The 21540-nt window shown below is 34.9% G+C and overlaps 2 protein-coding genes across 22 annotated transcripts in view; both read right to left on the minus strand.

Moving 5' to 3' along the window:
• The window catches only part of LOC114271160 (putative disease resistance RPP13-like protein 1), a 131877-nt gene extending 110672 nt beyond the window's left edge, over positions 1–21205 (minus strand). Inside the window, exons 1-15 of one of the 21 annotated variants that reach the window (XM_082907477.1) lie at positions 16699–21205; positions 15299–15403; positions 15147–15208; positions 9748–9876; positions 8604–9238; positions 7138–7241; positions 5853–5929; positions 5665–5725; positions 5032–5267; positions 4865–4929; positions 3634–3695; positions 3472–3543; positions 3035–3077; positions 1691–1792; positions 319–391 (exon numbers count right to left, since the gene is read on the minus strand). In XM_082907477.1, the coding sequence (XP_082763603.1) occupies positions 16760–21031 (4272 nt within the window). In that variant the 5' untranslated portion in view covers positions 21032–21205 and the 3' untranslated portion in view covers positions 319–391; positions 1691–1792; positions 3035–3077; ... (10 more) ...; positions 15299–15403; positions 16699–16759. Of the gene's footprint in view, positions 1–167; positions 392–1677; positions 1793–3034; positions 3078–3471; positions 3544–3633; positions 3696–4864; positions 4930–5031; positions 5268–5631; positions 5726–5852; positions 5930–7006; positions 7053–7137; positions 9239–9688; positions 9877–14583; positions 14723–15146; positions 15209–15298; positions 15404–16698 lie in introns of those variants that run through there. The other 20 variants (XM_082907475.1, XM_082907474.1, XM_082907472.1 and 17 more) reach the window with 20 other exon arrangements.
• Positions 320–6023, minus strand: LOC114271161 (NAD-dependent malic enzyme 59 kDa isoform, mitochondrial-like). Its single transcript, XM_082913246.1, has 9 exons — positions 5834–6023; positions 5665–5720; positions 5137–5250; positions 4130–4205; positions 3871–3962; positions 3634–3695; positions 3472–3543; positions 1711–1792; positions 320–391 (listed from the first exon to the last, which is right to left on the minus strand). The coding sequence occupies exons 1-9, from the start codon at positions 6021–6023 to the stop codon at positions 320–322; spliced, it is 816 nt and encodes a 271-aa protein (XP_082769372.1).
• Positions 21206–21540: the final 335 nt, after the last annotated feature.

Below are 21540 nucleotides of genomic sequence, written 5' to 3' on the forward strand. Positions count from 1 at the left end.
CGCAAATTAAAGTAGACTAAAAAAAAGGAGCATACATGAAACATCAATAAGTTTTTGAAAAAACTGAAAAAGAGAAAGTTTACATGATGTTGTTCATTACATCAATAAGCAGATTTATACAAAAGGACTTGATCAAAACTGCAGTGCCATTATTTTTCAACTTCTACGACCCTTCTCTCTCCAGTTCTGTTCTTTCACCATATTACTACTCTAGGCTTCAAAACTACAGTTACATCATGAATATTTGAATGGCTGCAGAACATTGGGACAGTGTGTAGAAAAATATCCTGCGCATGCACACACAGAGATGATCGGAACTTTATTTCTCATGAACAAGAGGGCTGTAAACTGGAAACCACATGTTGCGTTTGACATATTCCACCGTCTCCTCCTGCATCCAAAATGAGAAAAGCCATAGATTATTAGCAACAGTGGTGGTTCCAGGAATCAATGATTAAGTTCTACAAATTCTATAAGGAAATTTTTTCACTCTTACCAATATTATATATAACATTTGTTTTCTATAAATTTAGTGCATTCATACTAATCATTATGTTAAAAAAAAATGTAATTACAAAAATTTCTACAGTTCCTCTCAATGAATTTCCTTACTTTGGTTGGAGAAATTTGAAGGATATTTGCTGATTGGTGGAGTGGACTCACTGAATTCGTTTTTGAACTTAGAGAAATCTAGTCATCTTTGGGACTTGAACAAATATAGAGATGGCCTAAAAAAAATTGAAAGGTATGATACTCTATGCTAAGTGCAATAAGGACTTCTTCTTTTTTTTATAAGTTAATAGGGTCAATATTATCCATATATGAGATATATATATATATATATATATAATTTTTTTCAGTGATTTTTCAAATTTTAATGGCGTCAATTGACTCATACCAATGTATGTGGTGCGACCTATGGGTGCAACAAACAAATGTATGGGGTGTCCGGATCAAAGTCCGACTAATCCCTAGGAGTGCACAAGCGCTCGGCAAAGAGTTTTCCACAAGTGCACCAAGCCCCAAGGAATTGTTAGCATCTAAAAGGTTTCGGTGATGCTATACGCACCAATTGGTATACTAATTAGTGTACCAACATAGTTATGACATTGTTACTTAAAAACTACGATCCCACCCATTATACAAATTTCAAAGACCTAAAGCCTCTAAAATTATGACAAATCATCCGTACACTAATTAGTATACCAATTAGTTCATATAGCATTATTCAAGAGGTTTTGATTCTTGAATCCTGAAGGGAGCACATTCCCAAAATCCAAGGCCTTCCCACCAAGCCAACCTCTTGGGGTTTGCAACAAACAAATGTATTGGTGCAACCAACAAAGTAATTGATGCAAATAGACAAAATAAATATTTTAAAAAAAAATTTAAGCAAATTTTCAAAAGTGGCAGATGGGGTCAATTAACCCCATACTCTATAGCCTAGCGCCGTCCCTGATTAACAATGAGAATAACTGAATAACTAACTTGCTTAGTTGAGTTGAGTTTAGTATTTCTGAATTGGTTCATTTTAAGGTTAAATGTGAGGTTGCTTTCATTGTCAAATATTAAAGCTTCTTTTTCTTGTCCAAATGCGCTTGTGCGTGTCATGTCACGGCTATTTTTATAAAAAAATAGATGCATTTCTCTCGTAAGAAAGTTGAGAACTATCAATACTTTTGACATCTACCTGAGCTCTCTGGGTCCCACATCACAGCGTCCTTCTGCCAGTTCTTCGGCAACTGCTGCTCGAACAATAGCAGCTCCAACCTCTGCTGTTATATCTTGAATACTGCAATCATAAGTAGGTCATAGCAAAAACAAATTAGTATAGGTCACTTTACCTTTATTTTACTAATTCATTCATAGGATGTCCCCAGATGGAGAAATATTTTCTTTGCAAATTTTACAAGTCCTGGTTAGGGATATATGATGAGTAGATCCAATTTAGGGATATATTGATGAGTAGATCCAATCATCTGACCCATGAAATCAGAGGTCGGATTTAAATAAAGAGAAAAGAAAACTTGATTGTAGTATTAGCCATACAGTCAAAACAATTTGAAAAGGCTCTAAGGTTCACACACTCTGCAAGGTCAGAGTTAGATCCAATATCAGTGGGTATGTAGTCTTTGCATAATGCAAACTAACCTGATTAGTGATTATTGATCATGCTTTAACAAGCTATATCCAAAACCCATTGACAAGATAACGACTTTTCGTGCTGCTATTCAATGTGCACACTTAAGGTAATAGGTTGAACCTTACCCACTAGAAGAAAAGATCAGTATATGAGCTAGCTATGAAGCACAGACGCATCAAAATAGGTGCAATAGCCGTGTTAGATATGTACGGGACAGGGACAGGGACAGGGACATGGACGTGGAGGGGACACATATGGGATATGCCACATGATGTGTCCATTTTTATAATAATTTTTTCAGGGGACACAACAGGACACGCAGGGTCTTAATTTAATTTTTTAAAGCTAATTTTGCGGGTAATATTATAATGCTTGGAAGTTGGAAACATGAGAGTTGAATTTTAAAATATAGATAAAGAACTCATATCAAACCATCGACAACACAGTACATATCTAACCACAAGTGTGAATTTGGGAAACTGGCTTCTAATGATCTTTGGAGCCTAATGCAAACATATATCTAGTCTCTAGATAATTTACATTTAGTTTTTTATTTTTATTTTTATATATGTTAAATAAGTGTTGGTTTTCATGAATTTTAGTTGTTTGTGAATGTAATATTTACTTCCATAGAAAACAAAAATATATAAAACAATTATATTTTTTTGTCGTATCCTCACCATGTGTGTCTGTGTTCTGATTTTTTTGAAATTGTCATATCTTGTCTCCTTGTTCGTATTCGTATCCGTACTTCCTAGTGAGCTAGTGTCCAATTGATTTCCAAATATGTATGAAAAGGTGATCCGTGCTTCCTAGTGAGCTAGTTTCGAACTGACTTAAAAATATATATGAAAATTTTAAATGTTCCAATAGAGCTAAGAACAACAATACCTACTCATAGGAGGATACAAAATACCACTCTGAATTTCTTCGTCTGTAATATATGAAGCAATACAGAGAAAAACTATATTAGCAAAAGTGAGCTGATATTGGGTTCAACCCCATGCAAGTGTAACCCAATAATTACAGAATACAAGTTTGGCAAGAGATGGATGCACCTCTAGCCAAAACACTATTTTTATAGCACTCAAAAGGACTCTTTTAGACCTGACACACCAAACAAACATATGGTCTTACTTTATTCTTTACTTCACATGACTCACTTACAACGCTATAGATATGGCAACACACATGATGATAGTAACAAGTGCCACCTCATTTCATGAGGGCACAGTTAACAATCCAATAAGAATTGATGAGCACGGCACTAATCCATAAAAGGCTATGTTAAAGCAAAGAACGAAGTGGTCAAATTGTGTAATATATACCATTCAGAAGCTGCTTGCGACATTCCATCTGAAATCAAATGAGCACCTGAGAGAAGAGTTCCCATCTTAATCCTGAATCAAGTCAAAAAGGTTTACGATAGTAGTCATAAAAAACTAAGCACAATATATCAGAGACGTGAGCATTTGAACATTAGCACTAACCCAGGAAACAAATACATGTTATTTGCTTGATTTGCTTGATTTACATGACCCACTTCCATTCCCTGACAACAAGTATATGATTGGCAAAGGTCAGAGTACACACTGAGGAAGACAGGTATATAGAAACTACAGAACTGTTGGTTGCATTGGCTACGTAATGAGAGCAGAGTGAGACCAATTAATTTATTGATACTGTGCAAAAACACTCCACAACAATTAGCACCAATATAAAGAAACCTTAACAAGGTCAACATTTTTGAAAGGGCTCCCGCTTGCAAAAACAATATTTTCTCCAGCATGATTGAAAGCATCAACAGCAGTGCATTCTGCTGTTCCAGTTAACATGGAACAACGATGTTCAATAGGGAAATAGAGCATTCCACAAATAAAATAAAGATAATTTAGACGGCTTGAATGACGAGCCATTCATCGCCGGATTTGACATTGAAAAAATGGCAGGCTTAGGGGAATCTGACTCTCGCATGGCCTTAAGCACCTGATTTATCAAAGAAGACAAAAGCTTTACCAAGCTCAAAAAGAGCATACACTCTGCCATTGTTGTGCTTAGTGCCCTGCAGCTAGACACTAAGTGGAGAATGGTTTTTCAAACATAGCCAGCCAAAGTTACTTATCAAGTAATAGATATTTCAGAATGAGATACAGTAATGGTATTTAATTATGAAAAAAGCCAAAATTGTGCATGAAAGGATTAGTAAATTGAGGAAAAAACAGCCACAAAAGTAGAGTAAACAAAGTATCGTTAAACACAATAGGATAATTAAAAAAGAACAAGGGTTGATGCAGTAACAAAGAATGTAATTGCCATGGATTTAACGGAGGTATTGTTCTATAGAGAGCATTTTGGGAAAATATTCATGTAGTCAATTCCAAGAGGTTGAAATTAGGTCTCTTTTGAGTTGAGCCAAGTGGATTTAACTAATAGTGATGACAGCAAATGACATCCTGATGAGGTATGCTCCTTTATCCTCATAATAAATAATTGTAAGTTTTTAGTAAGAATTGGGTTATTTAGCGGAAGTTGGGAAAAAGTAAAATGATAATAGGGTTAATGAAGACCATCTCTAAAAGGTATTGCCTACATCTAGGAAACAAGAACAAAAAAACTTGCAAAGCAACATGCCTTTCCAAATTTAACTAAGCCAACTTCACTGGTTCATTATGCTTCATTTGAAAGTAATGAAGGACAAAGCAAACTTAAGGGGCTGCCCACCTGCTCATTGAAGACACCGCCGACTCCAGACAAACCAAGAAGTACATGAGGCTTGACTTTTTAACCTAAGCAAAATCCATTCCCCGCAATTAGTTTTTCTAAATTATGAAAGCATACACAATGTCCTGAAAGATAACAGCAAACATCCTTGAGCCAATTGCACGTACCCAAGAAGCAAGCTAAACAGCCGAAGGTTTCTTTTCCACACAATATCAATCTATATCAGCCTTGCATCAACATAGGCTGCCACAAAACACTCCAGTAACATTTACCACTTTAACGAGATTTGCTCCCACCCTAAGTCCCAAACCCTCGATCTCCCCAGGGGCTTTAGCAAATGGTGCAGCTGCTGGATCAACACCCTTACTTTTCGTTGTAATGAGACCCTGCATTTAAACCAGCACTTCTCAAAAAAAAGATGAACCAAAAGTCAAATGGATGATTCCCTGAAAATGTAAATGAAACAATAAAGTTCAGATTGCCATATTATGAGTTTTTCTTCTCATTCCAATGCAGATTCATTCCCACAATTCATTCAGTTACATGCAGATAAGTAACTGATTATCATTACTTTGAAAAAAAGGTGAAATTCAGTTGATAACACTAAAAAAGAATTAAAAAAAATCTCCTTTACAAATATGTTCAAACATATGTTCTCCACATTTTATTACAAGATAAATACCCAGTAACACGTGATAAAGGCTAATACGGTAATTGACATTAAGAACAAAAAAGTTAGAGAGCAAGTAATATCTATAGAACCACACATCTTTATCAAGTAGGAAAAACAGAGGATTTACTTCAGCTCCTGCCATTCTTGAAACAGCCTGTGCAGCCATGTTCAAAACACCAAGCCCTGCACTGAAAAACAGAAAAAGAATAAGAAGACGCAACTCACAGCTGATATTACCAACCACCCTAAACAATAAAGAAGTAAGTAACACTTAAAACCAGGACTACAGCCATTACAGTTGAACTTCATCAGTACCTTCCAGCTCCAACTACAACTATCTTTTGCAAAGTCAGTCAATGGTCGATCTTGTGCCCTTACAGTTCCAAGCAGTCCTGCCAGTGCAACAGCAGCAGTTCCCCATACGACATGATGATAAGCGACAAAAATGTCATTATAATAGTCACCCTTAACAATCTTAAAGTACATTGCCTTATTATATTCTTTACTATTTCCATGGAGAATGGCATAACACAACACCAAGTATTCACCTGCATGTCATTATTGAACATGCCGAACCTTTTTTTGATACTGTTGCAGTCAAGGTTCTGAAAAGCGGTTGCGGTCGCCGTAACGGTGGCGGTGACGCGGTTGTGGTTGCGGGTTGTAAAGGCCATAGTGTAACGGTTGCGGTAACCGGAACCGTGAATTTTTTTATTTTTCGCACAATTTGAAAAAAATTTACCGATACGCATATTTTTTTTTCCATGATCATATTTATTGGGTTAAAAATAAATATTGATCAATTTTTGTAAATTTTTAAGTATGATCCAATATATTTCATATTTTTAAATCATTATAAACTGAGTTTTTTACATTTTATTTTAATAATTAATAACTTTATATTATACAAAAAATCAATTACTAACTATTATATATAAGATAAACAATGACAAAAGTAAGAGAATAAATAAGAGCCTAAATATATATATATATATATATTTTAACCAAACTAAATAGATAATGACCACACTTATTATTATTATTATTATTATTTTCAAACAATATATAGATGGACACACACAAACAAACAAAATGGTTTAGTGATAGCAGCTGAATAGAATAGCATAGGTCTTACAGTTTCAACAAATCAATAACATGTTCTTCATCTTCCCTCTTCTCTCTCTATCTCTTGCTCCTCCATTTTCTCTCTTTATCTTCCCTTTTCTCTCTATCCCTCTTCTTTTATTCAGCTTTTTTTGTGTGTTTTTTCGAAAGAAACAGTTTGAAACCGTTATGTAACGGTGCGTAACAGGCCGTTACGACACCGTTACGACCGCTATGGCAGCCGCTACGGCCAACACACCTGTGAATCTCAATCACACTGTAAAAGCGGCCGTAACGGGTGGCGGTAAACGCCAAAACCGTTACGTAACGGCGTTACGTAACGGTTGCGGCCGCTTTTTAAAACCTTGGTTGCAGTCTTTCAAAAGACCACTTCATTTGAAAATCCTCAAACTGATAATATTCGCCAAACATCAAGTAATCAGTATGATATTGGTTACACATCAAACAAGATGTCATATTTCTGAAAGAACTAAACCTGCACAATAGCCTTGGGCCAACAGGTGTGAATTGCCTCCATAAATTCATCAACAATTGATAGATACTCCTCTCCTTCCAACCAAGGTTGCCAAAGTCCCAAATCTGTCAAAGTAAAATCATGTGAAAAATAAATCCTCACAAAGTTTGTCGGAAAAAATGGGTTTACAAGCAGTTATGTAATCTACTTACTCTGCTTAAAGACTAGAAAATATGGAGAATGAAATAGAGTGTATTCAGCATAAATGAATGTTAAGAATGGATAAACATGAATGAACTTCAATGTTTAAAATGGTTGGAAGTCCAACATAAGGTGTAAGTAATGAAATTTAACAAGGGAAATCCTACTTCATTCAAGTAAATAGTCACTATTTTCAAATCTGAGAGGTTCATGATGTCTTCTTACAAAATGAGAAAATTATGAAAATAATTGACAAGAAACAATTGTAAACAAGAAAAGATTAGACTTGAAACCTTCGTGATGATGGAATTTAAATGGAAATCAATATTACAACACATGGAAGTATAGCCTTTTTATACAACTCCATTTATTTTATATTATTTTATTTTTTGATAAATAATAGACAACTCCATTTGAATGATAATAATTTGGTTGTAATAACTAGACACTCTTGGGCTCTATATGTACGCTTATGTACAGCCAGATGACCACATGGTTGTTTCCATAATTCCATGGTTTCTATTTTCAGTGCATTTTCATTTCTAGTTTCTTTAGGTATGGTCATCCCAAAAAACAAGGATATATATGCAGGTACATATGTAACGAGGTGATTCTTATTTACATCTCTAGTCTTGTTAGACTTTAACTTCAAGTTCCGTTGGATCTAAATCTGAATTCACACCATAAAGAGTAATATTAAATAATTAAATCTTAGAAGTTTTATCCATGTTAAAGTTGATTCTAAGTATTAATTATGATTCTCTTTTGAAAGCACCTCTGGATCTGCAATTAGCACCCTCAACAAAATGAAGTGTAGCACCCTCAACAAAATGAAGTGCTTAATTCTATCAGGATTCAATGTCTTTTAGTTGAATTTAAGTTAAGAGAAATGAAAAATATACAAAGTGCTACATCCACTTCTATATTAGTCTTTTCAAAAAAAATTGTATTGTTGCTTTCATCAGCAAGCACTATAGCATTTTTACCGAAACTCTTTTTAGAGTCACTGAACGTTCCTACATCATAATTTTTAATATAAAGTCACACTAAGACAGTCAAATATGGCCTAGGACGGGTTGCCTGACGGACAAATTTTGAGTAATTTTCAGGATGCATTAGATCAATCCATATTTTTCTATTGCTTAATAACAAAAAAGATCCTATGCTATCCTAGTCACTTTGTCTCAAGTACATTACTCAATCAAGGTAATTTTATTTACGTATATTACACAATCAGCACCAATGAAGCTTTATAGTCTAATTAATATAGTTCATTTGCGTATTACCCTCAAAAGATGACACCAGATACTTGTCTAGGCTCACAGCAACTTCATTTGACAAGAATATTCCACTGAGAAGATTTTTCTAAGTTTCATAGAGTTCTCAGAATCATCAGATATGAACATGTATACCTCCGTCAGCAAAACACTTCTATTGTATAAGGTAGATAATATTATATGTACAAGGGATCAAGCATGTTGCTTAAAACATGTGTATATGACGGCAAAATAATCACAGATATTGAGAAAGCTGACAACCAAATGAAGGAGATGCATGAAACTTCAATTAGCACAAAGCAACTTCACCTCTCCTCTCTGCGTGTGTGAAAAGAGAGAGAGAGAGAGAGAGAGAGGCATCGAATATTGCAGTATTCAAGGCCTATCACAGTCTTTAAGAGAGATAATAATCAATTATGTTAAAGAGCAAGTGATCTGATTGAATATATTCAGTCCCAAAAATGTAGCCTTTAAACTTTTATGAAGTACAAAATAATGAGTAAAGGCAGATATTCGAAACAACAAAATATTAAATAAAGAGAAGGGACCACTGAACAAAAAATAAACAGCACAAAGTCAATATAAAGACGGTCTTCAAGAAGCTTTTGATTGTTGGTACCAACATCAAGCATAACTGGAAGTATCTGTCATAGATGAATGAAGCTAGATTGGTATAGAAGAAAGCAGAATGAAATGGTAAAAAGTTAGTCCAAAACTGGATGTATAATATAAGATAATAAATATCTTAGTTACTAATATCTTTGAGATCAGGTGGACAAGAAATTACTGTCAGTTCTTTACACATCTAACCTTCTATCTCATATATATGCACTTTCATCAATATAATATCCACATTGATGAAAAATAGCCAATAGAAATATGTTTGTGAAGCATGAAAACATATCAACATATAAGCAAGCATAGGTAACCTTCTCTGCGTATGATACATGCAATAACAATGTGCTATGATCCACATCAAGCATGGTAAGTATCTGTGAGTCAGCCCAGTATTAATGTGTGTATTTACTTGTCAGTGTGCACAGGTGTTTATGCATTGATGCACACTTGTATACCAATTTTATTTTAGTGCACACCTGTTTGTGCTATGCCTATATGAACCTGTAGATAGTAAAGAGAGATGAGCAGAGCATACTCTCTGTGGGCTGATACCAGCAGCAGTGACATACATAACAAGTTTTCCAATGGGTATTCCAATTCCCTGGACCCCAAGATCACCTAGACCAAGAATGCGACTGCCATCTGTCAGGACAATCATGTCAACCTGCAATACAGAAGAAGCCATATACCCATGATATGTCAAGTGCAATGATGAACATAACCTTTAAGCAGCAAGGAGTGCTAAACCAATTTTCATTCCTAAGCGAGCAAAAGTGCTCATTTTGTAATGTATATATTCATTATTCACAGCAAACAACATTGCTACACTGAACACATTTTTATACCTTGCTTTGTTTACCACCTCATCCGGTACAAGTACGAAGCACTCTTAATGCATCACCAAGATGTGGGTAAAAGCAAAAAAGAGAACAAAACTGGACATTGATGCATTTTAGATTTCCAAAATACCTGATGACCAGGACAGTTATAGATCATGGACATCATTTCTCCTTTATCTTTTGCACTGAAGTACATTCCCTGTGGGCGTCTGAACAACCCTGAACAGTTTTGGCAAACCAATCCTACTGTAGGAGTGTGTATTAATCTTCTATGTTATCAGTAAGGACATGGAGAGAAAAGCAACAGCAATACAGCATTGCTTCAAATTATTTCTCTCTAGCTAAAGAGAAATTATAATTAATTATATTCGTCTGGTAAACCATTAAGAACTAAGAGAACCAAATCTTCATCATCTACTGGTGATGAAGTCAGAGCAAGTTGATCTAAAATGGATTTAAATTGACTCAAGTAATACTCCATTGTTGAGCCTTTTTTAACAGTACAACTGAGCTTATTCTTCAATTGATGAATGTGAGACCTAGAAAGAGATGTAAACCTCTTGGCAAGAATAGACCAGACCTCAGTCCTGGTCTGACAATGAATGACAGATGTGTATATAGGTGGAGACAATGTAGCAGTGATACAACTCAACAGATGAGAATCAATGGTGATCCACTGTGTATAAGCTGGATTCAAAACTTCTTGATTGCTAGAATCAAGAAGAACCGATGAGGGACATACTGTGGTACCATCAACAAATCCAAGAAGCTTCGTAGCTTTCAAGATGCTGTGTGGTTGACTCTTCCAAACAATGTAATTTGTTGAATCAAGCTTTGTAGGCACTAAGGCACTCAGATTGGAAATCAATAGTGTAAGATTTGCAGGTAAAGAAGAACTTGAAGATGTATTCATGGAGGTTAATGGAGGTATAGGGTTTGGAGTAGCCATAGAAGGATCTCCAAGGATCTCTGCTCGTAGGAGCTCAGAGCTCTGATACCAAAAATAAAGTTTGATCTCAATTTTCCTTACCTTCTACAGATAGATTTACAATGATTTATAGAAATGATACAATCTCTTAACCATAACTCCTAACTACTTAACCTAACCATAACTACTATCTAACTCTGGTTCTAACAAACTAACAACTAAACTAACAACCTTCAAGCTGTGGCTGATCTGATGAGCTGCAGCATACTACAACTGAAGCTGCAGCTCATACAGCTGCTGTCTGTCCTGAATCTAGCTTAGGCAAATGTAACTGAGGCTGACACTCTTAATGTATCACCAAGAAGTAGGTAAAAGCAATAAAGAGAACAAAACTGTACATTAATGCATTTTAGATTTCCAAAATACTAGATGACCAGGCCAGTTATAGATCATGGACATCATCTCTCCTTTATCTTTTGCACTGAAGTACATTCCCCCTGGGCGTCTGAACAACCCTGAATAGTTTTGGCAAACCAATCCTACTGTAGGAGTATATATTATTGGAGCAAAATCTTCAATGTTATCAATAAGGACATGGAGAGAAAAGCAACAGCAATGCGTCATTGCTTCAAATTATTTCTCTCTAGCTAAAGAGAAATTATAATTAATTCTTAAATCACTTGTTGTTTATAAGCTGATAACTGCCACCAAACTTACTCGGCAGTATAAAGTCTAATTCCTATCATGCAGTCAACTCAAGATCCTCCATTTTGCTAAGGACACAAAACTATCATCTTGGCCTTGAGTATTTTTTTCAAGTGATTGATATGACACTAACAATACAAACAACAAAACATCAAGACCATTACTTTCAGAAACAAAATATATTAGAGAAAAAGAAAGAGTGAAGATGAAGAAGAAGAAGAAGAAGAATCGGGGTGGGGGGGGGGGGGGGGGGGGATACTAGGAGTTGGGGTATACAGATAGTATAAAAAAAAAAATCCACTACCTCACTTGCAAATTTTATTTATTTATTTTTATGAGAGCTCTACCTAAGAGGTGTCCTAACTCTAATAATAAACTTAAACTACAAACTCAAATTTCATGGTCACAGACAATTCAATTTTCATCTGTGTATTTTTCTTTACTTCAGTAATCAATCTAACCATGGTGTGTTCTCTGCACACTTGGATTCAATTGTAAGAGCGACGACCTGATATAAATTAGAAAGAGCACACCTACGAAAAGTCTAAAACCATACAGCATGCCAAGTTTGAAAACAATCTACTCCTCACCAGCCAAGGTTAAGCAGCTAGAACTATGCTTAAGAATTTGGACAGCCAGATATATTGCCTGATTTGGCTTATCTACATGTCAAGTGCTTGATTTCACTAAAGATTCAAGGTGTACATGTCAAGTGCTATGACTCAGACATAATGCACCAAACATCAACATAATGTATACTCTTCTTCCCTCAAAATTACGAACTTAAATTTCATTTCCAGGATATTTTATTTTTTCATGTTCCATTAATTAACAATTCATTGTTTACTAAAACCATAGAAAAGAAACCAATTAACATAGATAGAAGTAATACTGCATTTACATTATAAATATCTATTTCAAGACTCCAGTTGAGATGGAAAAATCTCCTTGCTAGAACTAAAGGAATACAAGACCTTTTACTGGCACATTAGTTGTTCCAAGACTTCTCTGCTGCGTTTTTCACCTCTATTTTTTCAAATTAATCTGTGATCCATCCTCCATTCAGTGATATATAGATTAATCAATAGTCATTAATAAAAACATTAATTCAACTTATTTATTTTGGAAGAGAGCAATTATAAGGGTTAAATGGTGAACATCTACAAAAGAATTCAAAGAAAGAAGAAAATGAAAAAGAATAACAAAAATATTAGAAAGAAAAAAAGGGTAACATGAGTATATATTAATCTCTATGCTTTATGAAATTAGTTCATATTTTTTAGTGTACAAGATTGACCTCATTTAAAATAAAATTTTCAAAAAGTCAGAACAATAATTTCAGATTTACAAATTTCCAATGGGGTCACTTGACCCAACTTTGTTATACATGGCTCTGCCCCTAAGGATCAAGGCACTACACCAACAGCTACTAAAAGAATACAAAAGGGAAAAATTTCCCAAACTAAAGATGGACAATAGGAAACTATTCCTCCAATTGTAATAAGTTAACATAGTGCGCATAGAAGACACGAGGGCTGTTGCATGTGCAGTTACACCCAATTTTAATAGGTACCATATGCCATTTGTTTGCAACCAAATAACATGAAAAACGTAGACAACACATGAATTGAAAACTTTTTAACATGGATTTATCTTTAATATATATGAGGAACAAAATTTTCATTTGTTTCCATTGAAATGGCCGAAATGTTTCCATTTCCCAAGAGATCGAAACAAAACACTAATGGAATAATAAAATTCTAGTGTTTTCATTGAAACACATCAAAACATGGTGAAAGACACCAAAACATAGTGTGATATACAGAAAGAGTAAATTGTATCTATACAAATTTAGAAATTTTCATAAACATTTATTACTACTGCTTAAGTAAATTTTTAGACCTTATTGGAAACTTTTATTTAATAAAATTGAGTTATTTGACAATACCTAAAAAAAATTTAGTTCATAGTAACATTAGTTTTTTAATTCTTTTACGTGAATGACTATATGAATCTCAATTTGTTTAATTAATCAATTATTAGGCTTTTATACATTTAGATATATTTCAATTTATATTTCCAAACATTTCTATTTTATCTTCCTTTCATAAAATATTTCGGAGACGTTTTTGTTTCTATCCTATTTGAAACAACACACTGAAACAAAATTTTGATCTTTGTATATATAAAATATTACTCGAAATACAAAGACTAGGAATCATCAATTTGCTGATTGTTCGAGCATAGGTGCAAAAAAAACGAAAGGTAGGCTTCTACACACAAATGCAATAAACATAACATCACACAAATTCAATTACATTATTTACAGTGTGTTAAACATCCACTAGTTCTGAATTGCTCAAGATTAAGCATATGAAATACATAACATGTTAACAATATACAAAAAATTAACAAATTGTATGTAATCTGCCCATTAAAAACTTTGATGTATAAGAATATACTTAATATTAAAATATCAACTAAAGCCAACAAGGCAGCACAGATTAATAAAATAATGTTGACTCCCCCTCCGAGCAAAATGGGCAACATTTTTCTACTGAGTTTCAAGGGGTAAAACAGTAGGAACATACTCTACCTATACAATTTAATAAATGACTTCAGTCAACTTTTTACAACATACAAGTAATTCAGTAACCAAAATTTAAATTATAATGTAGTCAAGAACACATTATATAAAAGCATGTACATTTGAGCTAATGAATAATCAGTATTGATGAACTGCAAGAGTGGGTTAGTTATCAAGAGAAAAATAGCAAATTGGGGGTTCACTATGACAACCTATATATATGAATTGCCTATAAGATTATATGATCTATATACTAGAAATCAAAACACTATGAATATAAGTAACTACTAAAATATAAACTTAGATACATACCATTTGATTCTGTTATTGTCTTGAGTTTTGCTTCCTTGAAAGAATATGGCATTCATATTGGAAAACCTTAGCACCAGCTCTTCCTCTCCTTCTCCTAATCTTTTTGTTGTCTTTTCAATGGGGCTGACAACCCTTTGATCTACATATATATAGATATATGTAAACCCTAATAAGGATAGGAGAGGGGACTGGGCCTAAATAAAACAATTATTGGGCCCTCCCATTAAGGAACCCAAATAACTTAAAACAGGCCTTACACCTCCATATCATATCTCCACATATAAAATAATATATACACTAAGATGACCATGGCCCAAACTTTATGGATCACAATAATAATTTTGGGCTCATACCAGCCAATCTATCTGAACCACGTTCAACCCGTTTTTCACAAACCAAACAAAATATAGTCAATGACAGCCTAATTAAGAATAAATTCTTACATTGCCACCTCATACACCATACTATCCAAAAATTTTACAAACAAAAATAGTTGGGGAAGCCAAGTTCATTACGTTTTCACTATATGCAACTATAGATAAATAAAAAATCACTCAACATACCTCCATGAAATTGTGAAACTATGAACATTATAAACATGAGCTTTTCCAAAGCTATATTTCCCCTAAACAAAATGAAAGGCCATATGATGCAAGTTAGGTAAAGATATTACAAAAGAAAACACCAAAACGGTTTCAACTCAAGAAAATCTTACCAGGATTGGTCAAAGTGTACATGGGGATAGCGAACAATCACTGGATGGACAGGATATCTAAGGGCAAATACACCAAGTTGGAAAGAAATGAGAACTCTTCCATTTCTTGTGGTTCCCTCGGAAATAAAAACAGATGAGGAAATCTATCGGAAAAAGCCTTTCTTTGTATTCAAATCCTTGAAAGCATATTTTTGTATCAAATAATCCCTTATAAATTGATAAAACTTAATACTCTGAATTCTTTTCATACAAAAAATGTAACAACTCCAGGTATACAATTAAAATTGCTTTCAGTTTCCATATTTATTAGAACAACTCACCAAAATGAAATTTGGACACTTGATATGCATATATTTGTTTGTAACTTTTTAAGTTAGCTCTTACAACAACAAAAAAAATTTGTTTAATTTTTCTAAGCATTTGCAAACTACTTACATCACAGCGTTTCATTCTCTTTCCTTTTTTCTTTTTTCTTTTTGAACATTACTCTCATTTGACGAGCCAAAAAATTCTCCCTTCAACAAGAATTTGTACCAACTTAATCACTTTCAATCTAACTTTAGCATACAGGCAACAACTTAACAAATACAAAAATATTTTATTGATGACTAGCCCAGAAAACCCAAAAAACTAAGGTTTAGTTTTCATAATCAATTTTGAAAGATAATTTTCTAAAAATTTGTTTGGCTATATATTCTAAAAATAGTTTTCAGAAACTTGAAAATCCAAAACTCATTTAGTTTTTAGAATCTGAAATAATTTTTAAAACTCTATTTGGTTTTGGAGTTTTTAAAAATGGTTTTTAAGTTTCAATCTGTATTTTATTATTTTTAGTTAACTTTTTAAGTATTTAATCAATGTTTTTCAAGTTTTTAGATCCACTCAATCTAAATACGCCTAAAACGTATAAAATTTATGAAAAAATTGTTTAAAAAATCACTAAATATTAATAAATATACTAATTTAATACATTTTAGTATGTATTTTTCATTTATTAAAATTTTAAAGATTTTTTAATTTTTTAATTTTTTTTTAAGTATATGTAGATTAGATGCATCTAAAAAATAAAACAAATTAGCCAATATATTAAAAAAATACAAATGAAAAATTTTAAATTTTTTTTTGAAAACTCCAAAACCAAACAAAATTTTAAAAATTATATTCAGCGATCCCTCATTCAAAAAAAAATTGAAAATCAATAAGCAAAAAGACATTAAAAACTAGCAATGCTGGAAATCTTTACTATCAATTAGATTGTTTGATTAAGTTTTTTAAAATCTGTAAAAGTAAAAAAATAAAAATGAAAAACACTTATTGTTTTTCATATGATTTTTTGTTTTTAAAATCTGAAAATATTTTTTAAATGTTTATATTTATAAAATTAGTTTATGTTTTGATACCTGGCAATTTGAGTGCTTGTAAAACTGCGGTGGGAATCTCCACAACAGAGCTCATCACTCATCAATAAACATCGACTCGAGGTATGTGAGTTAAGTGGGGCCAATATTTGCCTTCCCCCTTTTCACACTTCCTTGTTAGTTTCCGACTTCCACTGATCTCCAATTTCTTAAGTGAGGGAGGCAGCCTTTGCACTGGTAAAGATTTGAGCCTAGGGCAACCAATGATTAGAAGAGATTCAAGAGAGGCGAGGTTTTGAAACAACTTAGAAGATAGCTTCTCCAGATTTCGAAAATCCCCGATCCAAAGATTGATCAGAGAGGTGGGCAGCAACTTCCCATCTATCGGAATGCTGGACCCCACTACACCTTCTTCTTCTTCTTCATCCTCTGAAATCGACAGTGTTCTAAGAGAGGATAAACTATGTAAACCAATCTTTTTGAAGTCGTTGTTCCATTGTGAAATATTCATCCACAGCGATTGAAGAGAAGTGAGGTAGTTGATGCTCTGCAATCCGTGTGGTAGGGCCTTGAGTTTTTTGCATCCCCTGATAGTCAAATGTGCCAGATTTGTTGCGGAGTGGAACCATCCTTCCGGAATGTACTCCAAATTCTTACACCCATCCAAGTACAATCGACTGAGATTCCTGAGATCATTATTATTATTAGGAAGGGCATCTGGCAAGTATTTGAGCCTATCACAATCGCTGATCCAAACAGACTCAAGAGATGGACAGGTAATTTCCATCCCCTCCTCTACTACTAGCAGTGCCTCCAACTTTTTACACCCCCAAATGTGAAGCTCTTTGAGTGTGGGTGGTAGCCCCCCACCTCTACACGATATCAAGCATGTGAGGGATGGACAATCACGAACATCTAACACTTGAAGATTACTGTCATTAATCTGTGTTAAACACCCGAATAAGGATTGCAGTGCCTCACAACCACGTATCTTGAGTGTTTTCAGCGTGCACGGAAAACCTGTCTCTGGAAAAGAGCCGAGACTCGGACACTTATAGACAAACAACTCTCCAAGAAAAGTGAAGTTATGTACCAGCCGTGGCAGTTTCTCCAGCTTTTCACAATCACCTATTGTTAGATCCTCAAGCCTCCTCACTATGCAAGGGAGTCCCTCCTGCTGCTGCTGCTCATGTTGCCCTTTGTTGTCTTCATCCTCATCTTCTTCAAACAATGAAACAAGCTGCGGGCAGCCATGAATTTCCAAACGTCGGAATGCAGGGAGACTGTGTTGCACTCTCACCTCATTCTTCCACAGTGTCTTGAGTGCTTCACAACGTCTGATCTCCAGTGCTTCAAGTTCCATCAGCCCATGAGTAACCCATTTCGGCAAGAGCTCGAGTTTCTTAATCATCCCAATGCTCAAGGAAGTTATTGAACTCAGATGCTTAGACTTTGCATTTGCCGATATCAGTTCGTCATCATCCACGCTCCTCATCTCAAGGACCGCTTGAAGGCTTGTTAGAGGAACGTCATTCACAGCTATCGAGGTGAGTGACGGGAGGCTAATGCTGGAACCTTCAACTAGGAATTGCGGGCACTCTGAAATCTCTAGATTATTCAAACAAGGTAGATCCTTAGGCATCATTCCGCAGAGTTTGCGACAGTCCCTAATCTCTAGATTATTCAAACAAGGTAGAGCAATAGGTAACATTTTATGAAGTTTGGGACATTTTATTATAGAGAGATACTTGACATGAGTGAATGGTTGAACTTCCTTGTGATCTCCAAAAGTATACCAATCCTCCCATTCTGGCATATTCTCAAAGCTTAGAGTCTCCAGTAACGGAAAAGGTTGAACACCACCTTGCCCGTAGAACTCACAACCGACATGCTTTAGTATACTCATTCCTTTAATGTAAAGCTTTTTGAGGGAGGATAGTTGTCCTAGTGGTGGCAAGGATGCACAATTTCCACAATTATCTAAATGTAGGTCAGCCATATTGGAGAACAAAGGATCTCCTATCCAAGTCGGAAATCCTGTACCAAGGTAGCCTTTGATATGGAGCTCTTTTAACTTCTTGTGAGGTTGTAGCATGTCAAGCACTTCTGTTTCAACTCTTCCATCTCGTGAATCATCTGAGTTAACACTCCATTCCATTGATAACACATCTAACGCGTTCTTATCATTTAAATTCGCCTCCCTTGCAGCTAATGGAACCACCACGTTCTGTAGCCCAGATAGGCAAAGCTTCCCCCGAAGATAAATTAGGTTCCCCAACTCTCTTAACTGATGCCCATTGTTTTTAGTAACAATGAAATTGGACAATGTTTGAAGACTAACCAACTTACCTATTCCCAGTGGCATTTCTTTTAAGGAATGTGCATTTGTAGTATCAAGATGACGTAGGTCAATTAGGCTTCCCAAGTCTGTTGGCAACTTTTTCAGTTTTGTACATTCTCTTAACATCAATGTTTGTAGATTGTAAAGAGAGCCTAGTGATTCAGGTAATTTTTCAATGGAGGTGTGGGATAGGTTAAGATACCGCAGATGTTTCAAATCTCCAACAGAATTTGGAACTTTCGTGATGCAATATCTACTCATATTGAGCACCCTCAAGCGTCTTAGCTTCGTGAATAGATTAAGGGGAACATTTCTTGCCAAATAACAATTCCATATATGCTTTGAGCCAAATGGTAAGAAGGTCCACAAATGCATGGCTTTGTCAAAGATCTCAAATTTTTTCATACCCTCATAGTCCTCCTGCATGTAAGATGAATGTTGAGCTTTCTTTAGATTCCTATACTGCGCCTGATATTTCAATTTATCATCCAATCTAAAACAAGTATCTCTTGCAACTACATGAGCCAAATCATTGATGAGGTCGTGCATCACAAATTTAGAGTCTTTACCAGTACTTGATGGTTGGAAAAAAGACCTTGACAACAATTCTCGAAAGTACTCACTTCCTACATCTTCCATTTGTTTCTCTCTTTTTTGCATAATGAAACCCTCTGCCATCCACAACAAGACTATCTCCTCTTCCTCAAATTCATAGTCGCTGGGTATTATTGAGCAGTATGCAAAACACTGCTTCAAATGCAAAGGGAGATGATGGTAACTTAATCTCAAAGCTGGAAGGATGTCACTTTCTTCATGTGATAAATCCCATATTTTACTACACAATAGATCTACCCATTCCTCATCTTGTTCTTTGCAACGTAAAAGGCCACTGAGTGTCTTAGCAGCTAGAGGCAAACCTTTGCATTTCGCCACAATTTTCTTACCTATTGATACCAAATTTGGATTTGCATCAATACTTCTATTCTCAAAGGCATGTTGTGCAAACAATGACCAACAATCTTCATCTGATAGGATCTCAACGTCATGAAGTTCAACAGTTGCCATCATTCTTGCAACGTCTCTGCTACGTGTAGTCACCACGACTTTACTCCCTTGAGCTCCATCATTGAAAGGGCTGCTCAAATCATTCCAGTCATTGTATTTTTTGTTCCAGACATCATCTAAAACAATTAAGAACTTCTTTCCAACCAAAGCCTGCTTTAGTTGAACTTGAGCTTGATCCAAGTTATTAAAACTACATGTCTCGGAAGTGACTGAATCATAAATTGCTTTTGTCATTTTCATAATGTCAAACTCATCTGACACACAAACCCAGGCTTTCAAATCGAAATGCTTCTTCACGGTTTCATCATTGTATACCATTTGAGCCAGGGTGGTCTTGCCAATCCCACCCATACCCACAATGGGAATTACGTCAACTTTGTTACAACTTGATTCACTCCCACCTACAAGCAACTCAATTATCTTTCTTTGATCATTTTCTCTTCCATAAACACAAGGTTCTTTTAATAACGACGTAGACTCTGGTCTTTGCCAAGTCTTAGTAGGTGTGGTGGTTCCAACAATCTTAACCAAATTAAGTTTCGAACATTGTTCAAAACTATTGTGCAATCTGATATTGATCTCCTTAATCTTGGACCTCATTTTTAAATTAAACATAACATCTCTTGGCTTGAAATTAGGAATGGGATTCCATACCTTGCTGGAACTAGCTTGGTGCGGCTTTGCCTTGAGACTCTGTCGCAAAGCTTCAGTGGCAAACTCATCCACGACATCATCCAAATCATATGCCAGATCCTGGAGATCATCGAGCCACAGGTTCACGGCTCGATCTGTCATTTGCTTCTCCTCCGCGTCAATCAAAAGAGCTTCAATTTGAGACAGCATATTGGTCCAATTGGTGAGCTGGGCACCAATACCTTCAAAGGAGGGTAGTTTGGAGGACGCAAAGGAGGACATCTTCTCAAACAACAATTTGACGAAGCCAGAGAGAAAGATCTCTGCTATAGGCATTGTTTCCGATTACAGAAGGAAAAGAAAAAAAACCGACAGATCAGAAGCAAAGCAAAGAGGTTTACTTTTTTTCCAGTGAGAAGAAGAAATTATTGAGAGCTGAGAATAAGGTCAAACATTATCGTCAGTAGAAAGAATCAAATATTATATTATTGAGTGAGAGTAAACCGTCCCTCTGCGAATAAATTATGAGTTATGCTAGTATCTAAACAAATTATCAAATTTTTTATCAAATTTTTCACATAACTGTGGGATATATACATATTTGATTTGTGTGGATCTCACTTTTAATAGAAAATTTGATAATTTATTTGGGATTCATAACATTTTTCATAAATTATTGAGGGCTGTGAATAAAGTTATTATTCAGCCAAGAAAAGAGTGCTGAGAATAAAGTCAAAAATGGCGTTTCTTTTATTGGTTTCCGGTCCCTCGAAAACAACATATAAATTAGAAAAATAAAATAACCCAAGTCCGTAGGTAGAACCCAATTATTTTTCAATATATTT

Source organism: Camellia sinensis, chromosome 2, assembly GCF_055761805.1.
Source record: "Camellia sinensis isolate YWXY chromosome 2, ASM5576180v1, whole genome shotgun sequence".
Lineage (NCBI taxonomy): Eukaryota > Viridiplantae > Streptophyta > Magnoliopsida > Ericales > Theaceae > Camellia > Camellia sinensis.